Source organism: Perissodus microlepis, chromosome 10 (assembly GCF_051167445.1).
Source record: "Perissodus microlepis isolate ML-2025 ecotype Zambia chromosome 10, ASM5116744v1, whole genome shotgun sequence".
NCBI classification, from domain to species: domain Eukaryota; kingdom Metazoa; phylum Chordata; class Actinopteri; order Cichliformes; family Cichlidae; genus Perissodus; species Perissodus microlepis.
The window spans coordinates 28,091,491-28,112,725 of NC_140470.1; the positions used below are offsets into that span (position 1 = coordinate 28,091,491).

The window sequence follows — 21,235 nt, forward strand, 5'->3', positions numbered from 1 at the left end:
CATGTGGGGGCAAAGAAGATGCAAGAGGTCAAGGCAGCGTAGAACATAGCTCTATCCATCATAATAGCCACAAAAACACTTTAAAACTATTTTTTATAATCATCTCTTCTAAAAAAAATAAAGGCTATGAGAGACTTTTGGACAAACAAGCAATTAGTTTTTACAAGTATTGTAAGGACATAAAAGTTGAGGGGCCAGCTAAGGGGGCAGGGCTATATAGGAGGTGGGCAGTTGCCCCCCCTTGCCCCCCTGTAGAGCCACCCCTGATTTGATTACACAACTAATGCATTGTCACATACTTTTATTTAGCTTCTGTGCTTTTCCAGTACACAAAATAATGTTGTAAAATGTGATATGTTATAGAATAATTAAAGTTTCAGTTCAATTCAGTTTTATAGTGCCAATCTACAATAGCAGTTGCCTTAAGGTGGTTTATATAGTAAAGTAAAGACCTTACAAAAATATAGAGAAACAGAGAAAACCCCAACAATCATATGACCCCTATGGGCAAGCACTTCAGCAAGAGTGGGAAGGAAACACTCATGAAACTGTGAAAGACAAATTATTTGTCTATTATTATGTTATATTATTAAGCTCTCTTACATGAGAGCAGTAAGAACTTAAAAAGATGTTTAAAATTGCACTTTTATAACATTACCGCATCTCATTTTAGGCAAAGTAGATGTACTAAAATGTTAATATAAATAAAAACGCCTGTTCTGAATTCTAAGTGTAACATTACCCAGTCTACCTCTGCTGGAACTAGCCCAACAATAGTGGTCAGATGTAGTCAGCATTAGAGAAAACAAGATACCAAAAACTTAGTACTAGGTACCCATATGAGTAGACTTACACGATTCTTAATAATATGTTTATCCCAAGTATTTAAACAGAAACTGCTTTATCAGAAAGTTATATTAAATTACTGACATCTTCATGGGTCATTTATTTAAAATGCTAGAATTATATTTTGTTGATAGAACACAGTGATTTTATTAGTCAGAGTTAAAGCGGCGCTATCACGGCAGTTGAACTAACTGCCATCTTCCATATGTAGTTTCTACAGCACCATTTGTAGTTTTTTTCATCGGCTTGCAGGCTTCCTTCTGTTTTTGGTCAGCATGTAAGGACCAGAACATTTGTAGGCGTATATTGGCCCCTTCAGTTCTGGTAGAATAGCTGCTTCAGTACTTATACTGCCTATGATGGTATGGTACCACAGAAAAACAATTCTTGTTGTGTTTTCAGAATATCGAATGGAACTGTGAGTATCAGTTCTGGTGACATCCTGTAGTCAGCGTTGTAGTATGATATATTTTAACCCAAATTGGTCTGTTTTACCAGAACTTACCATTCAACTGGATGCTTAAATGTAACCAAGCAGTGCCTGAAAATGAAAGAAGTAATAAAAACGTCTCGACATCTGAAAACAGATTTGTTCTGTATACATCCTCACTACAGGAGGTAGAGTTGCAAATATGGATGGAAACAGTCACATATTTTGGGTGGGCACTGACATTCTACCTCTTCTATTGTTTAGGTTGTCGACGTGTTGGTATGAACTTCTTCTGAGGAGGAAATTTACAATCTCAAATACCAAAGTAAGACACAAAAAATGCACATTTCCTTTGTGGCTTTAAAAGTGGTGACCTTACTGAGCTTTATCAGTATCAACTAGCTGTAAAACAAAGAGCATCGATGGCCAAGGTCTCGGAGATGGAACTGAGTCATTCTGTGCCATTTGCTAAAGTCTCACCAGGGGTGATGGAAATGAAACACTCCAAAGAAAGAGATTTAGAGAACTTATTTGTCAGTACTTGAGTCATCATGATGCCACACATTCTGACTGCTTCAGCCAACAACCATGTAGAGGAAGAGCTCCCAGCTCTGAGCTATTTTTGTCTTTCTGGCCACTCTCTTATAATGCATTAAAGCCCAAGGAAGCTAAATTAATTTATTTCTCTCAAGTGAGATAATGGATGTGTTCTGATGTACTTAATAATAAACTTTATTTATAAAGCACACTAAAAAACCAAGGGTATACCAAGGTGCTTGACAAAAATAAAATAGGAAAAGGGAGATGGGAGGGAAAAGAGAAAGGACCTGGCACGTATCAATTATAAAAACCTTGACAATCATAAGATATAAAAGTAGTTCACAAGCATAACTTGGCTTAGTAAGCTTCCTGGGATGCTGAGGGAAGGAAAGGAGAGAAGTTAATGATGTAAAACCTAAAACTTAATAGCTTCTTTCACAAATGTTAAAGCCTGATCCTGTAATGTTGTAGCCCACCACTGCACTGATAATGTACAGTAATGGTGAACTCCCGTCAGATCAGGCGATAACCTTTTTTGGTGAATCTTACACGAGTCATGTTTTTTTAATTACCTGTGCATCTGCAAGCTGCTTTGCAACCCATCACAACCCCAGCTCCTTCATGTTGTGTTGTGTACTCGCTGATTTGTGTACTGGCTGTTGTCACTGACACGTGCTAGTGTAGCATTTAGCTTGCTTCAGTACGCTTCTCATGCTGTTTACACACATATCTTCCCCTGTTTCCTCAAACTCAAGTATATTGCTTCCACCTTGTACCAAGTTGGACTTCTCATGAGCCATATAAGGAATCCACTTTGTACCAATGTATTGTTTTTACCTCAAAAACAGGATTTGCAGCACTTACAATGCAAAACTCCTTGAGGATGGGACAAAAGGTTCAGTTATTGTGTTGTCACATTATGAAAAGATGAAAAATTAGCAAAACATTTTAATAAAGCCTACTAACACCCCTGATAAATATACAGTTATGCAATGGCATATACTATAATAATCATACACTTACATAAACCTTAATGAGGAACTGATCAATATAACATTACACAATCCATTCCCATAAAATAATAATTTCCCCCGTCCTTTAGCTCCTGGCTGTTGACATTTATGTCTGCAAAAATGACCCAAAATAAATCTTTAACAGTTCCACAACTCAAAGGCCAAACTGGTGTATGAATATGTTTTCTACAACAGCTGTGTCTTATTCAAGAGACTATGGTCGTCACCCTGCACTGCACAAACCTAAATCCAAAATTTCATTGTAGCAAACATGTTAGTTTTTCCACCCCTTCTCCCAAAGACCCAATCACCAGCTTAACCTGCAGTAATACAAGCCAATCATGCTGTCTCAGCCAAAACCTAGGCTGCATCCTTCCAAGGACCCTGCCCTCGCAGTCTATGTGGGCGGGGTCCTTCGAAGACCAAGAAGGGTGGAAGTGAGCGGCTGTAAAATTGGACAGTCTAGCCTTCAGATTTGCGTCACCAAGTGTCTCGGTGGAGTTTAATAAACTCAGCCGTTTGCTCCTTGCTATCTAAAATATAACAGGACACTGGCGTAAAGTCTCGACCATCTCACACTTCTGTTTAATTGGTTTTCTGTTCAACATTTATTCAGCTGTGTGAAAACTATAACTTTAATCTCAGCCAAACCGATTTACTGAGGAACAAATAAAACACTGAAAAAAGCCAAACAATAACATTTGTAATTATCCAAGTGACTTATATATCATGTTTAACCTGAGTAGCAAAAGACTGCGGGGGGTCTGAAAATGATGTCCCGGGAGTCCCCCGGGAGACGTCTCTGAAAACGTCGGAGCGCTATTGCAATTATGTGATCTCTTGATAAATGGAGCAGATAAAACTAAGTACCTGCCGCCATTATTGGAAACTGGAATTGGCTGGGCCACGCTATGAATTCTGGGATAGGTTGGGCCAAGAAGGATACACCCGGCCCATCCTTCAAATCCGGGGGAAATGAAGGACGCATTTGTCGGCCGCATTTGGAGCAGCCTTCGAATTTGGACAGCCTTCGTCGCCTGGCTGTGATGTAATCGGCCTTTAATAGTGGCCTACCAACGATGCGGCCAAGGAATTGGGACACAGCTGTTGTGTAGCTTTGCTCATGCGTAGGAAAGGTTAAACCTGCAGTGGGTTAGAGGTTTGATGCTTTGCTGATGCCCTGAAAGTTACCTTGTGAAAACCTTGTAAAACTTCCAGTTCAGCGTAAGAAATTTGACAAATATATCCATAACTGATGGCCAACAGTACAAAGAAGTCTAACATATGGTTGACAGTAGATGAATTTCCCTCGTTTAGAAGGGCTACAGGTCTTTATAAAATCAATAACCAACCAATAACAGCCCAGACAGTCATCATTACTTGTTGCTATAACGTCTGTATCTATACCTGGAACTTAATGGAAATACTATCTGAAGTCAGCACATCTCTGGTTTGAGTAAGTGCTAGTTTCCCTCCCCTTTTGATTAGTGACATGCCTGCCACATGGAAATTAAGTTCACTTCAACATGATAGAAATCAGAAAGGTGAACTCACACATGGTTTTATTAACAGTCTGAAGATTCAAGGCCTAATGCCAAAAGATCAGTGTTTGATTTTTTTTTTTTCTTCAATGGTATAAAAAAGAGAGAAAAAGGTTTTTAATCACAGTAATTTTGCCTTGTAAAAGTAGCTTTCATAAAGGTAATCCTATCAAATAGGTCTGGCTCTCTTCTTGTTGACATGTCACGGCGAGAATTTAATTAAATGTTAATAAGAGAGAGTCTGTGGGCTTTTGTGTCCTATTACCTTCATACTTATTGCTTGGTTCAGAGCCTTTCAGTTCCACTTACAAATTAAAAGTAGATTACTATGTGTAGCGGCCAAGAAACCCACAGACCTCTTATATTATGTGTACAGTTTAACTGAAAATGGCTCTGCAACAGCCTCTATAAGCATTAATGAGTGAATTAATTAGTAGAAAAAGGAACTTAACACTGCATGATAACTTGTTTCTGTGCAGTGGAGGTACAGTGGATAACTCATTCATCCTTTTTGAGTCCCAGAAAACAAGTGACTGAAGATGATATATTATTTGCTTTGTGATAGAAGCGTGAGGAGATAGAAAAAAAATGCCAAGGTAATGATTAGTGACTTAATGGATGGGAAATTATGCAGATAGCGTTTTGTTGCTTTTGTGCTGGGTAAGTGAATAATATCTTGAAATGCTGTGGGAAGGTTTCCGTCTGCTGACTGAGCTGCAGGGCGAGGCCTCTCTAATCAAAAAAGCTATGAGGAGCTATGAAGACAGCACAGACAGTCCACGGTTCAAATCCACCAGCCTGCCGGGGCTTTTCCGTGCAGAGCTTCCTTGTTCTCCCTGTGCCTGCATGGGTAACACAGCTTCCTCTCACAGTCAAAGACACGCATGCTAGATTAACTGGTATTTCTAAATTGACTGAAGGTGTGAGTGTGAATGTTTCTTTCCTGACACTATGACAGCTGGGATGAGCTCTAGCCCTTCCCCTGCTACTCTGAGTTGGATAGAATTACAACAATTTCAGAGAACAAATTTCTGGAACAAAGCCCTGCTGATAAGGCCTGCTTTGAAACTGTGGCTGCTTTGGCTGCAAAAGACTTCTGGTCCTGTCGAAGTCTAAAGGAAAACGGCTCTTGAACTTGACTTTGACTTCCATAAGCACTTTCATGATGAGTTCATGGACTCAGTCACTCGGTTTGGATTGCACTGAATAAAATCCAGCCAATTTTGTAAATTCTGCTTAATTCTGTGTTTGGGAAAGGAGGGTTATCAAGTTTATCTCCACTGGCTAATGACCATAGATAATATAAAATATGGATGCAGTTACTGTGAGCTCACCCATTGGTTTCTGATGTCTCATTCTTAAGCCTCGGGCGACAAAGAAGGGATGGTCTGACTGTGAAACCACATGCTCATTGGCTAACAGCTTGTAGTTTGCCAATGGAATTAAATTAAATTTGAGGATATAATTTGAAGCTGATAACAATCCAGAGAATGTACCACTCTCTTTAAAACTAAGTGAGAATCCTTTAGAAATGCCTTTGTAGTGCACACAGGATGAAATTGTAAACAGTTTCACAGTTTTACAGTTTGACTCTACAGTACTGATCTTTTATGTGCATCAGGTTCTTTGGCTCTACTTCAGCCTCCTTTGTTTTCCTCTCTTGAGCGGTTCAATATGATTAAGAGTAGTTGAGCAGGTAGAGTTGAGCCCTTCTGAATTTTCTACATTTGACCTGTTCCTCTATAAAAGCCTTTTTATACCAGTTAAATTCAGATCTTTTGCCATGTTAGAATAATTATCTAATCAGTAGCCTTTTCCACTTTCTTCAACCTGTTTTGTTTGTTTGTGTCATGTTGTCAGGTGACCTTTTGTCAGCTTCGGCAATGAATGGCATTTATTTTTCTGACCAAATGCCAGCTCGTCTGTGATAATAGGCACTGTCACGTGCGCTGTCACGGCTGCACAGAAAAAGAAGGAAAAAAAAACCCTGTGCCTGCTGCACTCTGCCTCTTTAGCCGCCAACATCAATCCACAGAAGTTTAAGAAAGTTTCCCAGTGTTGATTTTGTATGAATCTCCTAATCTTCAATAAGCCAAAATCCATAACATCTCATTAGACAAATCCTCAATTGAGGCTGAAGCTGAAGTTGCTATTGAAGCTTGAAGCTTGAAGCTTTGGCAGAAAACCCAACAAAACAATCTGTGGTTAGAAGGATCAGTAAGGGGTTTAGAAAACAAATTAAATCATGGAAATTGCTATATACACTATTCAAGGGAGAAAAATCGTTTCCTCTGCTTGGCTGGTCAGCAGCTGAAGCCTAGGAGCCGAGCGGTATAGAAAATAAACACCATAAATCAAGATGGCCTGATGCCCACTCTGCTGTCCAACACTCCCGCCAAGACAGGCTCCTCTGATGCCCACTTTCCTCCATACCAGCTATTCACACAGACAGATAGGAAGAGTTATAGCTGCTGACGGCAGCCATGGCTGTCAAAACCATCACTTCATCACAACAACCACAAGCAAGGGATCGAGCGAGGACGACACCTCTTCGCTCAACCTTTATACATCAGATAAAAATGGTGCTTTTATTAAAAATGAGATATGGTTTATCTCAGTATGCTATGTTTGGTAACTATGTAGTTATTGAAAAATTTATCAATGCCACTGCGGCGGTCCCTGCAAGCATTATACAAGGAAATACAAGGCTATGGAGATACACGATATAAGATTTTTTAGGGATGCGTTAAATCTAATCAAAAATTTAGTAATTAAGAACAAAAATAGGAAAAGCTGCGTTTTTTTTTTTTTGGTCATTTGGAAAATCTGCAGGAAGAGTTGAGCTGAATTGACAGAAGCTCAATGGAAAGACACAGGAGTTAATTAGTGAGAAAAGCAGTGTTTAAGAAACTTCCAACAATTGAGAGACAAGTATGGTGAACTCCTGAAGGTATGCCCTGAATTTATCAGGAAAACAGCTGGATGTGGAAGGTAAAATCTGCATTCCCAGCAAACAGAAAGAAAATGAGATGAGAAAAACGGGAGCACCTCAGAAAACAAAGGATTTACAGTGCAATATATTAAAATTTACCTAGGAATAGGAGGAAATAAAAAGTAAAGGTCTGCTCTAATATTAGCATTTTTTAATATGTTGGGTTTTTTTAACACTAAAGGCCACCAAGCGGTTGCTGTCCATTCAGGTCTGGTTTGTACGGAGCCCCTCTGATGACATGGTCCAAAAAATAAATAAATTGTGGCCACAAAATACTACTTCGTGCCCTCGAAATAGGTATAAACGTGCACACGAAATGCTAATTTGTGGGCACGAATTGGGTATAACATGGCAACGAAATAGATAACGTGCGCACATCATATTGATACAATTCCTGGACAGCTGCGTAGAGACATAAGCATAAGAGTAGGCTAAACCATTGACAGAGACGGTATGTTTGAGTTTTATTTTAGGCTGGGAATGAGCTACAAATGCATTTTGAAAAGCCTGCAATGCAAGGAACCATTATTACAGAGAGACATTTAAACAGGATCTTAAGATAAGATAAGATAACCTTTATTAGTCCCACACATGGGAAATTTGTTTTGTCACAGCAGGAAGTGGACAGTGCAAAAGTTATATAGCAATTATTATTATTTCGTGGGCACGTTATACCCATTTCGTGCCCACGAAGTAGTATTTTGTGGCCACAATTTATTTATTTTTTGGACCATGTCATCAGAGGGGCTCCTAGGTTTGATCTCCACCAATAAGAAACATATCAAACTCTTTAGCTGCCTAAATCCCCATTAATCAACTGAATAGTAGCAAATTACTTCAGAAAAAAAGAAGAAGAAGACATTTATTGGCGTGGTACCATTTATGATCTGGTTTTTAGCAATATGCTTTAGAAATACTTCTGGGATAAAAATAGTTGTAAGTATCTCTTCCACTTTTTTTAACAGTGGGATGTGTTAAGTTGCTATTCCACAGCCTTTTTGCCAGTATGTGTAGGTTGACACGAGAGGCGGCTTCTTCAAAAATATTTAACTCGACAGTTATCTTACCGAACCTGAGAAAATACTGAAAACACGTCAGCTGGTTTGTATCGATCTGCACTTTATAACCTCGTTAGAAAGTAGTGACAGATGGCTGCGCAGTGAATGATCTGTTCATCTAAATATAAACCAAATGCAAGGCAAACACCAACAAAGCAGAGACACTCGACTGCGAGTGTGCATGCAAAGACTGCAAAATCTTATAATCGTCATCATCATCAGCATCATCTTGGTAGCTCACCTTGGCTTTGTTAATGGTGCAGTGCAGTGCATTGTTCTCCTGGTCATACAGCAAACTGAATTCCAAGGTTCCCAGTGTAGCTGTAAAGACAGAGAAAGAAGCAGGAAATTAGTCTTAATGGCACATAAACAGAGTCGCCGGGGGAGAGAAGACATTCAGCTTTGCTTTGATTTGATCATTACGAAGAAAAGAACGCATTTCAGCCACTAATTTCTTCTTCAACATGTAACTGTAAGAAGCAACACAGAAGTAAACAAAATAAAGCAGCATGAATCTGAGGGGGATCCAGTTATGTATTCAGGGCCACGCCTTAATCCTGTTAACAAAAATCTTTTAGATTTCATAATCCCAATTTAGTTTTCGATTGGAGAACTGAGGATAAACCCTGGGCTAGCATCGTTTTACTTTGCAATTCCCATCCAATGTGGTCCAACCTGTTGCTCTTAATAGAGCAAAAACTCATATCCTGCTGACCCGTGAGTGTACTCTTCACAAGTTGACCACATTGTAAGAGAGTGAAGAGGAAGGGTGAGAAATATGTGTTTAATTAGAGAAAGTGGAGCAGAAAGCTGCCAAGTGCAGAAAGCTAAAAAAACAACATCTCTTATTTGCAGGTGGGCAGCTCAAGTGTAAAGAAACAAAAATGCGAAAATCAGCGTGCGTATTTCAGTTGACGTCTCGGATAAAATGGGCTTTCTGGGTGAAGCAGATTTGAGGCGTAACTGTCTCCATTTTCATTATCAGTTTTACTCCTGCTCTTTGTTCTGCTTTTCTCTGCTTCTGTTTTTCTGCGTAGCACTCACTACAGGACGGACTTCACTGTGTCAGATTTTTCTTCTGTATTTTATCCCCCATTGTGTTCTCGTCATGTAACTTCATCCCAGCCTGTATATTCAATCCTTCCTGCTGCACTTATCTGCATGTAAAAAATGTGGCCTGGCCGCCTGCCTGCCTGCCTGCCTGCATATGACCTCAGATTTTGATAAAGAATTTGGATTTGGAACCTCGCCCTGGTCTCCTTTGTCTTGCGTTTGACTCTCCCTCCTTTTAAAGCCATTACAATTAGTACCTACCATTAGGGCAAGGCTGCTGCTGCTGCTTCTGAGTAGTGAATTGGAACAATTTATTGCATGATCTCATCCTTTGTCCTTTCAAAATGCCAGGTGAAAAGGGACTCCCATTTCCTGGATTGATCAAATGTTGATAGAATAAAATAAATAAATAAATAAAAGAAACATGAAAAGATGTGTGTGGGTTTCAAAAGACCTCACACACTCTAAATGATTGAGCAGTTCGTAAGGAATAAATTCAGTCACACTTTGATATTTATGAGCAGGGAACATTAGTTTCATGGTTTTGCAATTGTACTTTTAAGTATTACCACCTCCCCCACACTTTACCTCCTCTTACAAACTCGTGCTATGTGGGAAGAAACACAAGCCGGCTTTTCTAGAATGATTTTATATCCACGGATGGACGCACTGAACCGCAATATCGCAACCACTTAGTGAGAGGGATAAGGAGTTTTGTATCGGCATTGTTGGGCTCAGCCAATAACATCTTGATTAAAGAACTGTAATGTCTTTATCACAACCACCGACAGTCACCGACGGGACATTGGAAAAACAGCATTCTGGGATTTTAGACAGAAAAATCAAACTTTTGTTCAACCATTTGTGTTCACTGTTGATTTTTTTTTCACTACATCATAAACTGTGGATGATTTTTTATTTACCCAAAACTGTGTGATTATGTTTACACAATAATATCAGATAAATGAAAAGAAAAAAATCCACGTTGTGTCTGAATGTGGATACTTTCAGCACACTTCCATGTAGTACAGTATCCACTCCATTGCATGGTTTGTGAGCTTTGACAGGGTAGTGCTGTCAAACCAAACACACCAGAAATGACAACAGCAACACCTGATTCTCAGCTACCACATGGAAACACACTTATTTACCCAAAATAGCAAGTCTAAGTTGGAAGTTCGCAATTTGGGACACAGCAACTGTCGTACAATGTGGTGAGGTTTATTTCTAGGGAACACTTAAAAGTTACAGCTGTTGACCAAATTTCTGTACTCCTTAAATTATCAAATATCATGAAACGCAAAACAAAATGACAGAGTTTAAGAATGAAAACATAAAAGTGAGAAAAGTTGTGTAAAACAACTCAAATAAAACTATGCAGAACTCTGCTGAAGAATAAAAGCGGCTAATGCTGGAGACGTCCACATGTGAAAGGGCACTTTGTTCCACCGTCTCGGAGCAGCAACTGCAAACGCCCGATCTCCTCTGGGCCTCGGGACAGCTAGGAGCATTCGCTCAACAGACCTCAGGGATATAGAGGAAATGTACAAACTTAAATGATCAGAGAGTTTAAAAAGGTGCCAACCCATGCCATGCATATGTAATCTCACTTGCATGTACCTTTTAATAACCGTGCTGAAGTGTTTTTTGGACCAGCTGCAGTCGGCTAAACAGAGACAAACCGACACCTGAAGCAAACTATTGCAATAATCAACTCGAGATGAAATAAAGACATCATCTGCTCTCTCAAAGTCTCTGAAACAGAGGAAAAGCTTCCCTTTTGTGAGATAAAAGCAGCTAGTTTTAACGACAGCATTAATGTGTTTGTCAAAACTTATTTTGTTCCTCATCCTTAATCCTGGTACGGTATATTTAGGTAAGTTTCACTGGTGTATTTGGTAGAATCACATGAGTTCTAGCTAAATATAAGGGTAGGCTAGAGCTTCAAGCCTGAAAAAACTTAAAGAAATTATACTTTGGTAATTGGCTTGATGGGTATTTCAAGCTTCACTATTCACCCACAGAGACATACCTCCAGTTAGTTACAGTATTTATCAGCAGTTCATAACATTTTTTATGTGGTTGCAATAGTGCAACAGCTATTTACTGTAAAAGATATGAGAAGAAATGAAAATTAATGGCAACTATTATGGTTCTCTTAGTTTTCTGTCGCATGTATATAATTGTGATGTTGCATGCTAACGTTAAACGTAACCAGCATGCCAAATAATGAAGCTAGTGTAATCCACGCTGCAGAGTGCTCTAAATTCTCAAGTTCATTTTTTTTTTTTCGAAAAAGTTGATCAGCAATATATGATGTCAGAGAGCAGATATCACTAATATGGTCAATACTAGCTGTGAGGGGCAGCCAATCAGAGGAAAGCTGGTTTAAAGAAAGAGAAGCTAAAATGGCTTGATTCAAAGGCCGACTGTAGGATAAATAAAGACTACTATTAATTCTGAATTATGTAAAACTATTCCTGTAGAGGCCAAGAATAAAATGAAAGAGTTGGAAATGAGCCCTTTATTTTAAACCTGTTTACAGAATTTCATTTCTTCATATTTCTCAAATGAAGCTCGACTAAGCTGATAAGATGCAGGATGCTTTTCCTTTTTTTAAACCAGCGGACAACATGGCCAGGATTGCTATCAACATTATTACCCCTTAAGAGATTTTGCTATCAATAGCTGGTTAGTTTCCAAAGCATTAAATACGAGTTAGGAATTAAGTTCCAGCTTGTGATAAGAGCACTCTCCTAAAGGGCAGAGAATCAATGCTGCTCCAGAGAAAGCTGAGCTCATCAGCAGTGACTGAGCCTCTTTACCACCTCCCACCCCAACACACACAAAGATGAAGGCATTTAGCTTCCTTTTAGTTTACCGACATGATTAATGGGGATTGTTCTACAATCACTGTGTACAGTCATTGTTGCTTTGCGATGCCAAACTGCAAAACTGCCCACTGAAGCTTCGACTTGTGTCCACAACGTCCTGGAAAATATCAGCCGATGTGCAAACATTAGAGGATTCACCAAATTAATGTCGCAGAGCTGAGCTAAATACGCAGTCAGTTTGTGCTTTCCTTTTACCATAACTGTCAACGTTTGTCATGTACTTTGAAGAAAATTTAAGTGATGCCATTTTGTAGCTTCAAAACGATGCAGCTGCAGTGATCTTAAACTAAATATTTTTTCATGCGCATACATTTTTTTCAATTGAGTCAGGCTGTAACCTCCCTGTTTTTATCAATCCAAGCACTGATTTGTCAGATTGTTTCATTACATGGAGAAACATTCAGACACTGAAGGGACATCGGATGTACTTTTAATGCTGAAAAAGTCCTGGACACAATGGGTTTTTTTTTATTATCTAATAAGATTAAAATTTATGGTTCTTCCCAAATATTAGTGTCACAATATACACTCATCATACAACATATTACTTATTTGCACCATGGGTTGGTTTGAGTATTTCAGAAACTGCTGATCTTCTGGAATTTTCCTAAACAACCACTGCAAAAGAGAAAGCACCCAGTGATCCACTTTTCTGGGTGACAGTGTCTTGGTAATGTCAGAGATGAGCTACAGCAGCAGACAAACACACTGGGTACCACTCCAGTCAATTAAGAAGAGGAAATTGCAGCTACCATTCATCAAAACTGGAAAACAGACTAGAAAACCATTGCCTGGTCTGACGAGACTCAGTTTCTGCTGTAACATTTGAATGGACACATCAGGAATTGGCTTAAACAACATGAAAGCGTCTAATGTCTCATGCTGTCAGACATATTTTCTTAGCACATTTTGGACATCTTTATACCAGCTGAGCATTTTTTCAATGCCACAGCCTCTCTGAGTATTGGCGATGACTGTGTCCATGCCTTCATCTGATTGCTGCTTCCAGCAGGTTAACACTGCATGTCAGCAAAGCTCAAATCATCTTAAACTGTTTTCTTTATGACACCGGGCTACACAGTATTATGAATTACGTCTTCAGTATCAATGAACACGTCAGTCACCAGATTTCAAATCAGCAGCAACTGTGTGATGAATGGTTGCAGAACATTTCTGAATCTATGCCAGAAAGAATTAAAGCTGATCTGAACGGAAAAATGGGTCCAACCTGGTATTAGCATGGCCGGTAAGTGCGCATCGCAATATTATTGACAATAAAAACAACATTTCAAAAACTGAAATATTGCAAGTTGAAATAAATAACCAAGTCCCAGTTTTATTTAATTATTCATTTATATCCTGGTTCGATCCCAGCAGGAGACATGAATCCCTTTGGGGTTGTGTCAGGAAGGGCATCTGATGTAAAATGTGCCAACTCAAACACGCTGAGCTACCCACTGTGACGACCCTTTGTGAATAAGCAAGCACCCAAAAGTAGCTTCATTTTTTTAAAAAAAACAAACCAAAAAAGCCACACACAGAAAAAAATGTTTCAAAAAAAGAACACCAGCATACATTTTTGGACATTTTTTCTAGATATCGCAATATCAACATCATCGTGAAATCTTCTACGAGTAGTGAAAATCGAGTAGTGTTACGGCCTTGTTTCCAAACATTTGTGTCATGAGTTATAATGAACACTTTAACAAGACTTAACACTTTGAAAATTCCTTCATTTAGTTATTGTAAAGTGCAATAATAGATAGATTTGACAAAAAAAGTACATGAAGGCACTTTCTGGTGTGTTCAAATTAAGTGTCAGCACAGTGGTCTTTATGGCCTTTGTCATGGTGTTGCAACAGCCATGAAGACCAACAAATTCTTGCAGCTCAAATCACACACAGATCTCACTGTTTTTAGAGTAAGTCAAGTAGTTTTTACCAGAGTTACAAAAATTTTGTATGTTCTAGTTTTGTTTTGTTTTGGTTGGCTGGCTGGCTGGTTGGTTGGTTGGCTGGCTGGTTGGCTGGCTGGTTAGCTGGTTGGTTGGTTGGCTGGCTGGTTAGCTGGCTGGTTGGTTGGTTGGCTGGCTGGTTAGCTGGTTGGCTGGTTGGTTGGCTGGCTGGTTGGTTGTTTTTTGGGGGTCAGTTTAGTTTCCAGCATGGATTTTCTTGTTTAGTTGATTAGTTGATTTTTCTTGTTTAGTTTTCATTGTTTAAAAATGCTCAGTTTTAGTGAAGTTTTTTTTTTATTAGTTTCAGTGTTAGTTTTAGTCTCTTTTAATTATTATTGCATGGAGGGCATATGTCAGAGGTGAGATTTAGGAAAATCAGTGTTAATACACACGTCCACCAAAGCCACATCAGGGAACTTGTAATACAATTTTACCGAACTAAAAGATAAATCAAGGATATTTCTTGTATTTTAATTTAATTGTAGCTTCTTTTTAAAGTTCACAAAAACCATTATAGTTACTTTATTTTTCCCCAAAGTCCTTTTTCTACATTTTTGTTTTAGTTAAGGTTTTTTAAACATCTAGTTTTAGCTTTGAGATTAGTTTCAGTTAATTATAATAACCTTAGTTTTTACTATTATTTGGGGTTTGGTCAGATTTAGGCAGCAAAACTACTTAGCTGCTTTTTGGAAAAGATCATGTTTGCAGCTGTGTGATGTGAAATCTGTCTGCGGCAGAAGATTATATTACATTATGCCTCACCACCCTGGAATGACACTGTGATATAATATTTTTATGACAGCAGGCTACACAGTATTATAAATTATGTCTTCAGTGGCGACACAGTTGTGATCCTCCTTTAAAAGGGTCTCTTCCGTTTCTTAATGGATAGTTAAACAGATTTAATGAGTCAACGAGTTTCACTGTGACATGAAGACAAACAGAGGTGTACTTTACAGGAGGATCTTTACGGAGCTGAAAGAACAACACACGGTTTGTCCTCCCATGACCTCCGTCAGGACATTAATGTTTAATTTACTATGACATTGCCTGCGTTTGTCTCTAAATTCAGGCTAACAGTAGGATTCTATTAGCCAGTTTGTAAAGGTGGTGCTTGTAACACTACTTTGCACCCCAGATGCATGAGCCATCTGGCTAGCTGTGTGGTACAGCCCACTAAGATGCAACAGTGCTGTGAACTCAACAGGAGTATAATAAAGTGGAGTCATTTTTTTCGTGCAGCAGAATCATGTTCCAGTCTTGCTGCGTGCCCTAATTTCTGTGGCTCTCAGGAAAAAAGGTGATAGATTTAATTCAATTTCAAGTAGCTACTTAGCAGCACTGAAAGCGATCATTACGCAATTATCTGAAAAGATTAATTAATTACATAATTGGCAGTAAAGAAAAGAATTAATGAATGTAACAGTTATTGATAGCGCAGTCTTTTATTAGAAGCCGAAACACTTTCTTTTAGCTTCCTGATTTCTGAGCACAGAAAGAAATATTGTCTGTGCGATGCCAGTAAATATGCTAAATCAATGAGATGCTGAAATACTGAAAACATTAGCCAGCCGAGGAGTCTGCTGTTGAAAACAGAGGCTGAATCAGGTGATGTGATTGTTTCCCAGCGAGTGAATGATGACAAGTGCTGAAAGGCTGTTAAAATGTTTACAGCGTCATCATTTCCTCTACCGAGTATGTTGTTCCTGCTGTGTCTAATGATTTATGTACAGAGCGATCACACTGCCTGTTATCAAAGATAGCGCTCGAAGCAATGTTTCGAAGAAGACGCATCTACCTTTCCTCCTTTCTTTCTTTTTATTTTCTAAAACAATGGATTAAGGCTTTGAAGTGACATGGGCATTTATAGAGGGAACATTTGCTAGTCAGGCCATCGATTAAAAGTCAAGCGCAAAACCACATCACACTTTATGTGTCAGTACCACTTTATCACTTTCAAACATTAAAGTTTAATCACATTCCTTGTGTGGACATAAACTTTGTTATGAAAAAAAGAAAATCAGAAAACAAAGATAATCTATTAGATATGTCTCTTCAAATGCTTGCTAATACAGATGAATAGATTTAGGCATGTAGACACACGGTCAACATGACCTGGTTTAAACCTGAGCTTCAATGTGGAGAAGAAAACAGATATAAGTGACTTTGAATGTGGCATAGTTGTTGGTAACAGATGGACTGGTCTGAGTATTTCAGAAACTGCTGATCTTCTGGGATTTTCCCACACGACCATCTGTAAGGTTTACAGAGAATGGTCCAAAAACAGAGAAATTATCCCGAGTGTGTCAGTTCTCTCGGACAAAATGTTTAGTTGATACCAGAGGTCAGAGGGGAATTGTCAGACTGCTTTGAGCTGAGAAGAAGGCAACAGTAACTCAGATAACCACTTATCGTAACTACGGTATGCAGAAGACCACACTAGGTTCCACTCCTGTCAGCTAAGAACAGGAAACAGAGGCTACAATTTGTACACTTTCACCAGAATTTGGTAAAACTGTTGCTGTTGATGGTGTGATGAGTCTCGATTTCTACTGCAACATTCAGATGGTAGAAAATTGAATCTCTTCAAACTGGTTTCTTGAACATGACAAGGACTTCTCTGTACTCAAATGGCCTCCACAGTCACCAGATTTTAATCCAATAGGGAATCTTTGGGATGTGGTGGAATGGGAGATTCTGATCATAGACGTTCAGCCAACAAATCTATAGAAACTGTGTGACGCTGTCATGTGACTCTGGACCAGAATCTCAGAGGAAAACTCCCAGCACCGTGCTGAATCTGAAGAATTAAACCAAGTCTGAAGGCAAAATAGGGTCCAACCCAGAACTAGCAAGGTGTACTTTAAAAAAAGTGTAGTAAGTGTATATTTTGTAACATTTTAATAGTTATGAGCCTTTAAGTGTTGCCAGAAGCAGCACTGCTCATTAACCTATGAATATGCACTAAATTATAGCATCTATTTCACATTCCATTTATGTGGGCTCATCTGAGAAGACACTTTAACCTGAGAAAATTGGCGAAGTGTGGCAAAAACCAGACATCAGACAATACAAAGGTAGATAGCCCTGAGTCACACATGGCTCCACACAACTAGCGAATGGAGTGACATTTTGCAAATCTGATTTCAAAAGAGAGCTGAGAGAGCCATACAAAGACGCGTACAACTATGAAACAGCCTCTGGCCTCCAGCACAGGGTTACGCGGGGGGAGGATAGCTTTTACACATTCATACATCTGTGCCTGACATGACAACATGGCCAAGCAGCGTGATGAACACATCAGAGTGCTTTTTATATTAATGATCTGGCTGGCGATTATAGTGTTAATGGAGCTGCTGAAGGAGAAACAGCCGACAGGGACGGGAGGATATCTGAGCGATGACTGTTATCAAAGTGGCAACCACAATGCTCAGTTAAGGGGAGCACCACACTAGCTCGATTACATGCCTGCAGGCAAAAAAGCAGAGGCAATTCCCACTGAGTGACGCTGGCCGAGCAGTCACCTCCCAGCTGAGAGCCAAGTTCATGATACGCTGCGATTCTGTGCACATTGCGCACTTAAATGCACACACTAATATCATCTGTGCACAATCATAAAAATTCAAAGCTATTATTTGGATGGCATCTGAAAAAAATCTTAATTTGAACATTGCTCAAGCGGCAACTGAAATAAAGCCAACTATGAGCGCGTGCAGGAAATAATCAGTACACCCTGTGAACATTAGCACCAGCGATGTTTTGGACACAGTGAAGTGGAATGAAGATGCACTTAGAGAGACATTAGTAATAAATTGCTCAAAGTCGAGTTGAATAAATTGAGTGCAAAGTAATGCATTTTGCAAAACTAGGTCAAACACCTTCTGATTTCCTCACATCACTCAGCTGGAAAGGAATCGAAATTAATAAACACACATTTTTTCCCTTTACCTATAATAAAGTTCGACGGACTGTTTTTTTATCTACAGATTACCCAAGATTAAAACGTCTCAATGAAAAAGCCAGAATCTTTGAAGGGCTCAAGTTATGCACTTGTAGCTGAACAACAATTTGTCCAGATAAATCAGCATCTTATGAGGAACTACTGGCAAAATAATGTTCCAGTTGCAGCTACTGTCACATAGATAAATAGTTCATCCTGTTGCCTGCAGAGTTTTTACTAAAAGCGACTGCTTACAAGTGCCTTTATGTAGCTTTACCCTACAATCTAAACCATCTTGAGGCAACTGTTGTTGTGATTCTGTGCTAAATAAATAAACTAAAACTGAATTAAAATCAGGCTGATTTCGCCATGTCAGTCGAGGAATCCATCAGCTAGTGTTCTGACTAAGCCTCTGGGCTCAGCAGGTCCATCTCTAGGATTTATAGAGAATGATCCAGTGAGCATGCCTTGTAGATGTCAGAGATCCAATTGGAAAGACCATAATATGGGAAAGCAACAGTAACTCAAATAACCACTGCAACCAAGGTATGCAGAAGAGCATCTCTGAATCCAGAAGACCACAGTAGGTGCCACTCCTGTCAGCTACGAACAGGAAACAGAAGCAGCAATTCACTTTTGGTGTGATGAGTCTCTGTTTCTGCTGTGACATTTGGATCGTAGGGTCAGAATTTGGCATAAATGTAATGAAAGCATGGATTCATCCAGCCTCATATCAACGGTGCAGGCTGTCGCTGGTGGTGTAATGGAGTGAGTAATATCCTTGGCACCCTTTAGTACCAACTGAGCATTCTTTAAGCTCCACAGCTTACTTGAGTATTGTATATACGGGAATGTCTACAGCACTAATTTGACTCTATGACACAAAAAATGTAAACAGTTGTGAAGGCAAAAGAAAGCCAACCTTTTACTAGAGAGCTGTAACCAATAAAGTGTCCAGTAAGTGTGCATCAAAACAATGACTGGTATTTGAAGTACAAAGTTAGGTAGTGCTCCTCAGAGTGATGTTTGTTGTTCCTCTGTGGCGCTTTAAATGTCCAGTTGTGTGTTGATCTGGTTGGTTAAAGTTAGCCTACACTACACAATGCTAAACAGATGGTTCATCCAATAACCTGCCAAGTATTTCTCAGAGTACCTGAACTTTTCCAAGCAGCCTCCAAGGATGACTTCCCAGATGGCTCTGAGTAACAAACCATCTGGTGCATCAGAATGAAATTGACCAGCAGATTGTAATTCAACTAGTAGTTCCTCAGTTCAAATTAGAGTTGAATTTTTTTTACTCACTCATGTTTGGTACAAGAGTTCTTTTATGTTATTCTCACTTTATCACCACTAAACATTTTAAGTTCGCCTCAAAGTCACATTTTTGAACAACTTCTAAGAGGAATACGTATATTTCTCTTCCATCTAATATTCTTTGAATTCAAGGTTGTGATATGCAAAATACCAACAGACAAAGGCTGGAAAATATCAGATTTCCAAATGAAATTATTCAAAAATTAAGTACTTTTTGTTTTAACAGAAGAATAACTGAGTAGATGTGTCTTGTGCACAAGAGTTTGATGCATGAACCCCTATCAGCAGTTAGCTTATACTGCTAAATTCTGAACTTTAGAGACACTAGTTGTGCTGAGCTAAGGCAGAAGAATTATTTCAATCTTCTCATCTGATTCTTTGTAAAGATAAATCAAGCAAATTCCTGTAAAAGGAAATAATTAAGCAAGTGTCCAACTCCTGCACTCCACTACTGCAGCTTTACATGATTCATTTTTCAATACCTTACTTATCTTATCCCGGGTAGGGGGGGCATCTCCTCAGTTCAGCCCACTTTCTGGTAAAAAAAAAACACCCCTTATTTTAAAGGCTTGAATTAGAAATATATGCTTTCATTGAAACGATACAAAACCAAAAGTAGAAAAATGTCTGAAATTGTGTTTAGAACAGTCTGCAGTCTGCTGTGCTTTTGGTCCACATTTGTTACATTTGTAACAGTTTAGTTATGACAGAAAATAAAGAAAAGAACATTAGCTCCACTTTAAAGATCACTTAATCTTCACAAATATAATATAGTACAGAGCAAGTCTGAATATCTGAATGCGCATTTGAATTGATGAACAAAAGAAATGTAGCGTGCACGGTTTCTAATCCGCTCAAAATCTGACCATGAATCAGAGAGAGCTGAGCAGCGTTTGAAAGGATGGGAGTGGAGGGGGAGTGGGGGGGTCCCAATTTGCACATTATGTTACTGTAGTCTAAGGGACAAATTGCCCAAGTGTTAATTTGTCTGCTTATGCAGTGCTTGAATGAACAATTAGACTGCACGCTTTGCTTCAGCATCCCATTGTGTGCCTCTCATTAGAGTGGAAAACTCTCATGGGGGACGACGGGTTCAGTAAAGATGTTATTTGTTTTGGTTTTTTGTCACAGGGCTGATTTGTTGTCTTATGAAAGGAAAAGAAGGATTTTGACCCGACATGTGATGTGAACACGGCGACACTGCTGGGATCTGCACACTTTAGTAATCTGTTTTTAACATCAGGGGTTATTTGCTGAAACATGATAGAAACTTCCACCCTTATCGAGGTAGCTTTAGCAGAAAGAGGAAATTATTAGATTTTGGAGCTCATGACTGCACACATTTGCATGTTAATGAAAAGACCAACTCATGTGTTGTGTGAAGTATTCTGACAATGGGAACCTTTACTTAGCTGTAATGTAATGAGAGCACCGACTCAACTGGTTGTGTTTAACATATAACAATTATGAGAGCACATCAAGTAAAGCTCATTAACTATTATAACAGTGTGGTTAGTAGTTTTACATCAGTGTAATGATTCTAATACATTATTCTAATTATAATTTCTTGCCTAGAAGGTAAATAGATTTCTTTTCACATTTTCTGATATTTTCCCATCAGCTAAATTATTTTTTAACTAATTCTAAATTGCTGGAAACA

General features: G+C 38.9%; 1 protein-coding gene across 3 annotated transcripts in view; it reads right to left on the reverse strand.

Moving 5' to 3' along the window:
* doc2b (double C2-like domains, beta) overlaps positions 1-21,235 on the reverse strand; it is a 183,287-nt gene that overhangs the window by 89,665 nt on the left and 72,387 nt on the right. For all 3 annotated transcript variants that reach the window (XM_084940914.1, XM_084940915.1, XM_084940913.1), the window contains exon 2: positions 8,662-8,741. In XM_084940914.1, the coding sequence (XP_084797040.1) occupies positions 8,662-8,741 (80 nt within the window). The remainder of the gene's footprint in view (positions 1-8,661; positions 8,742-21,235) is intronic.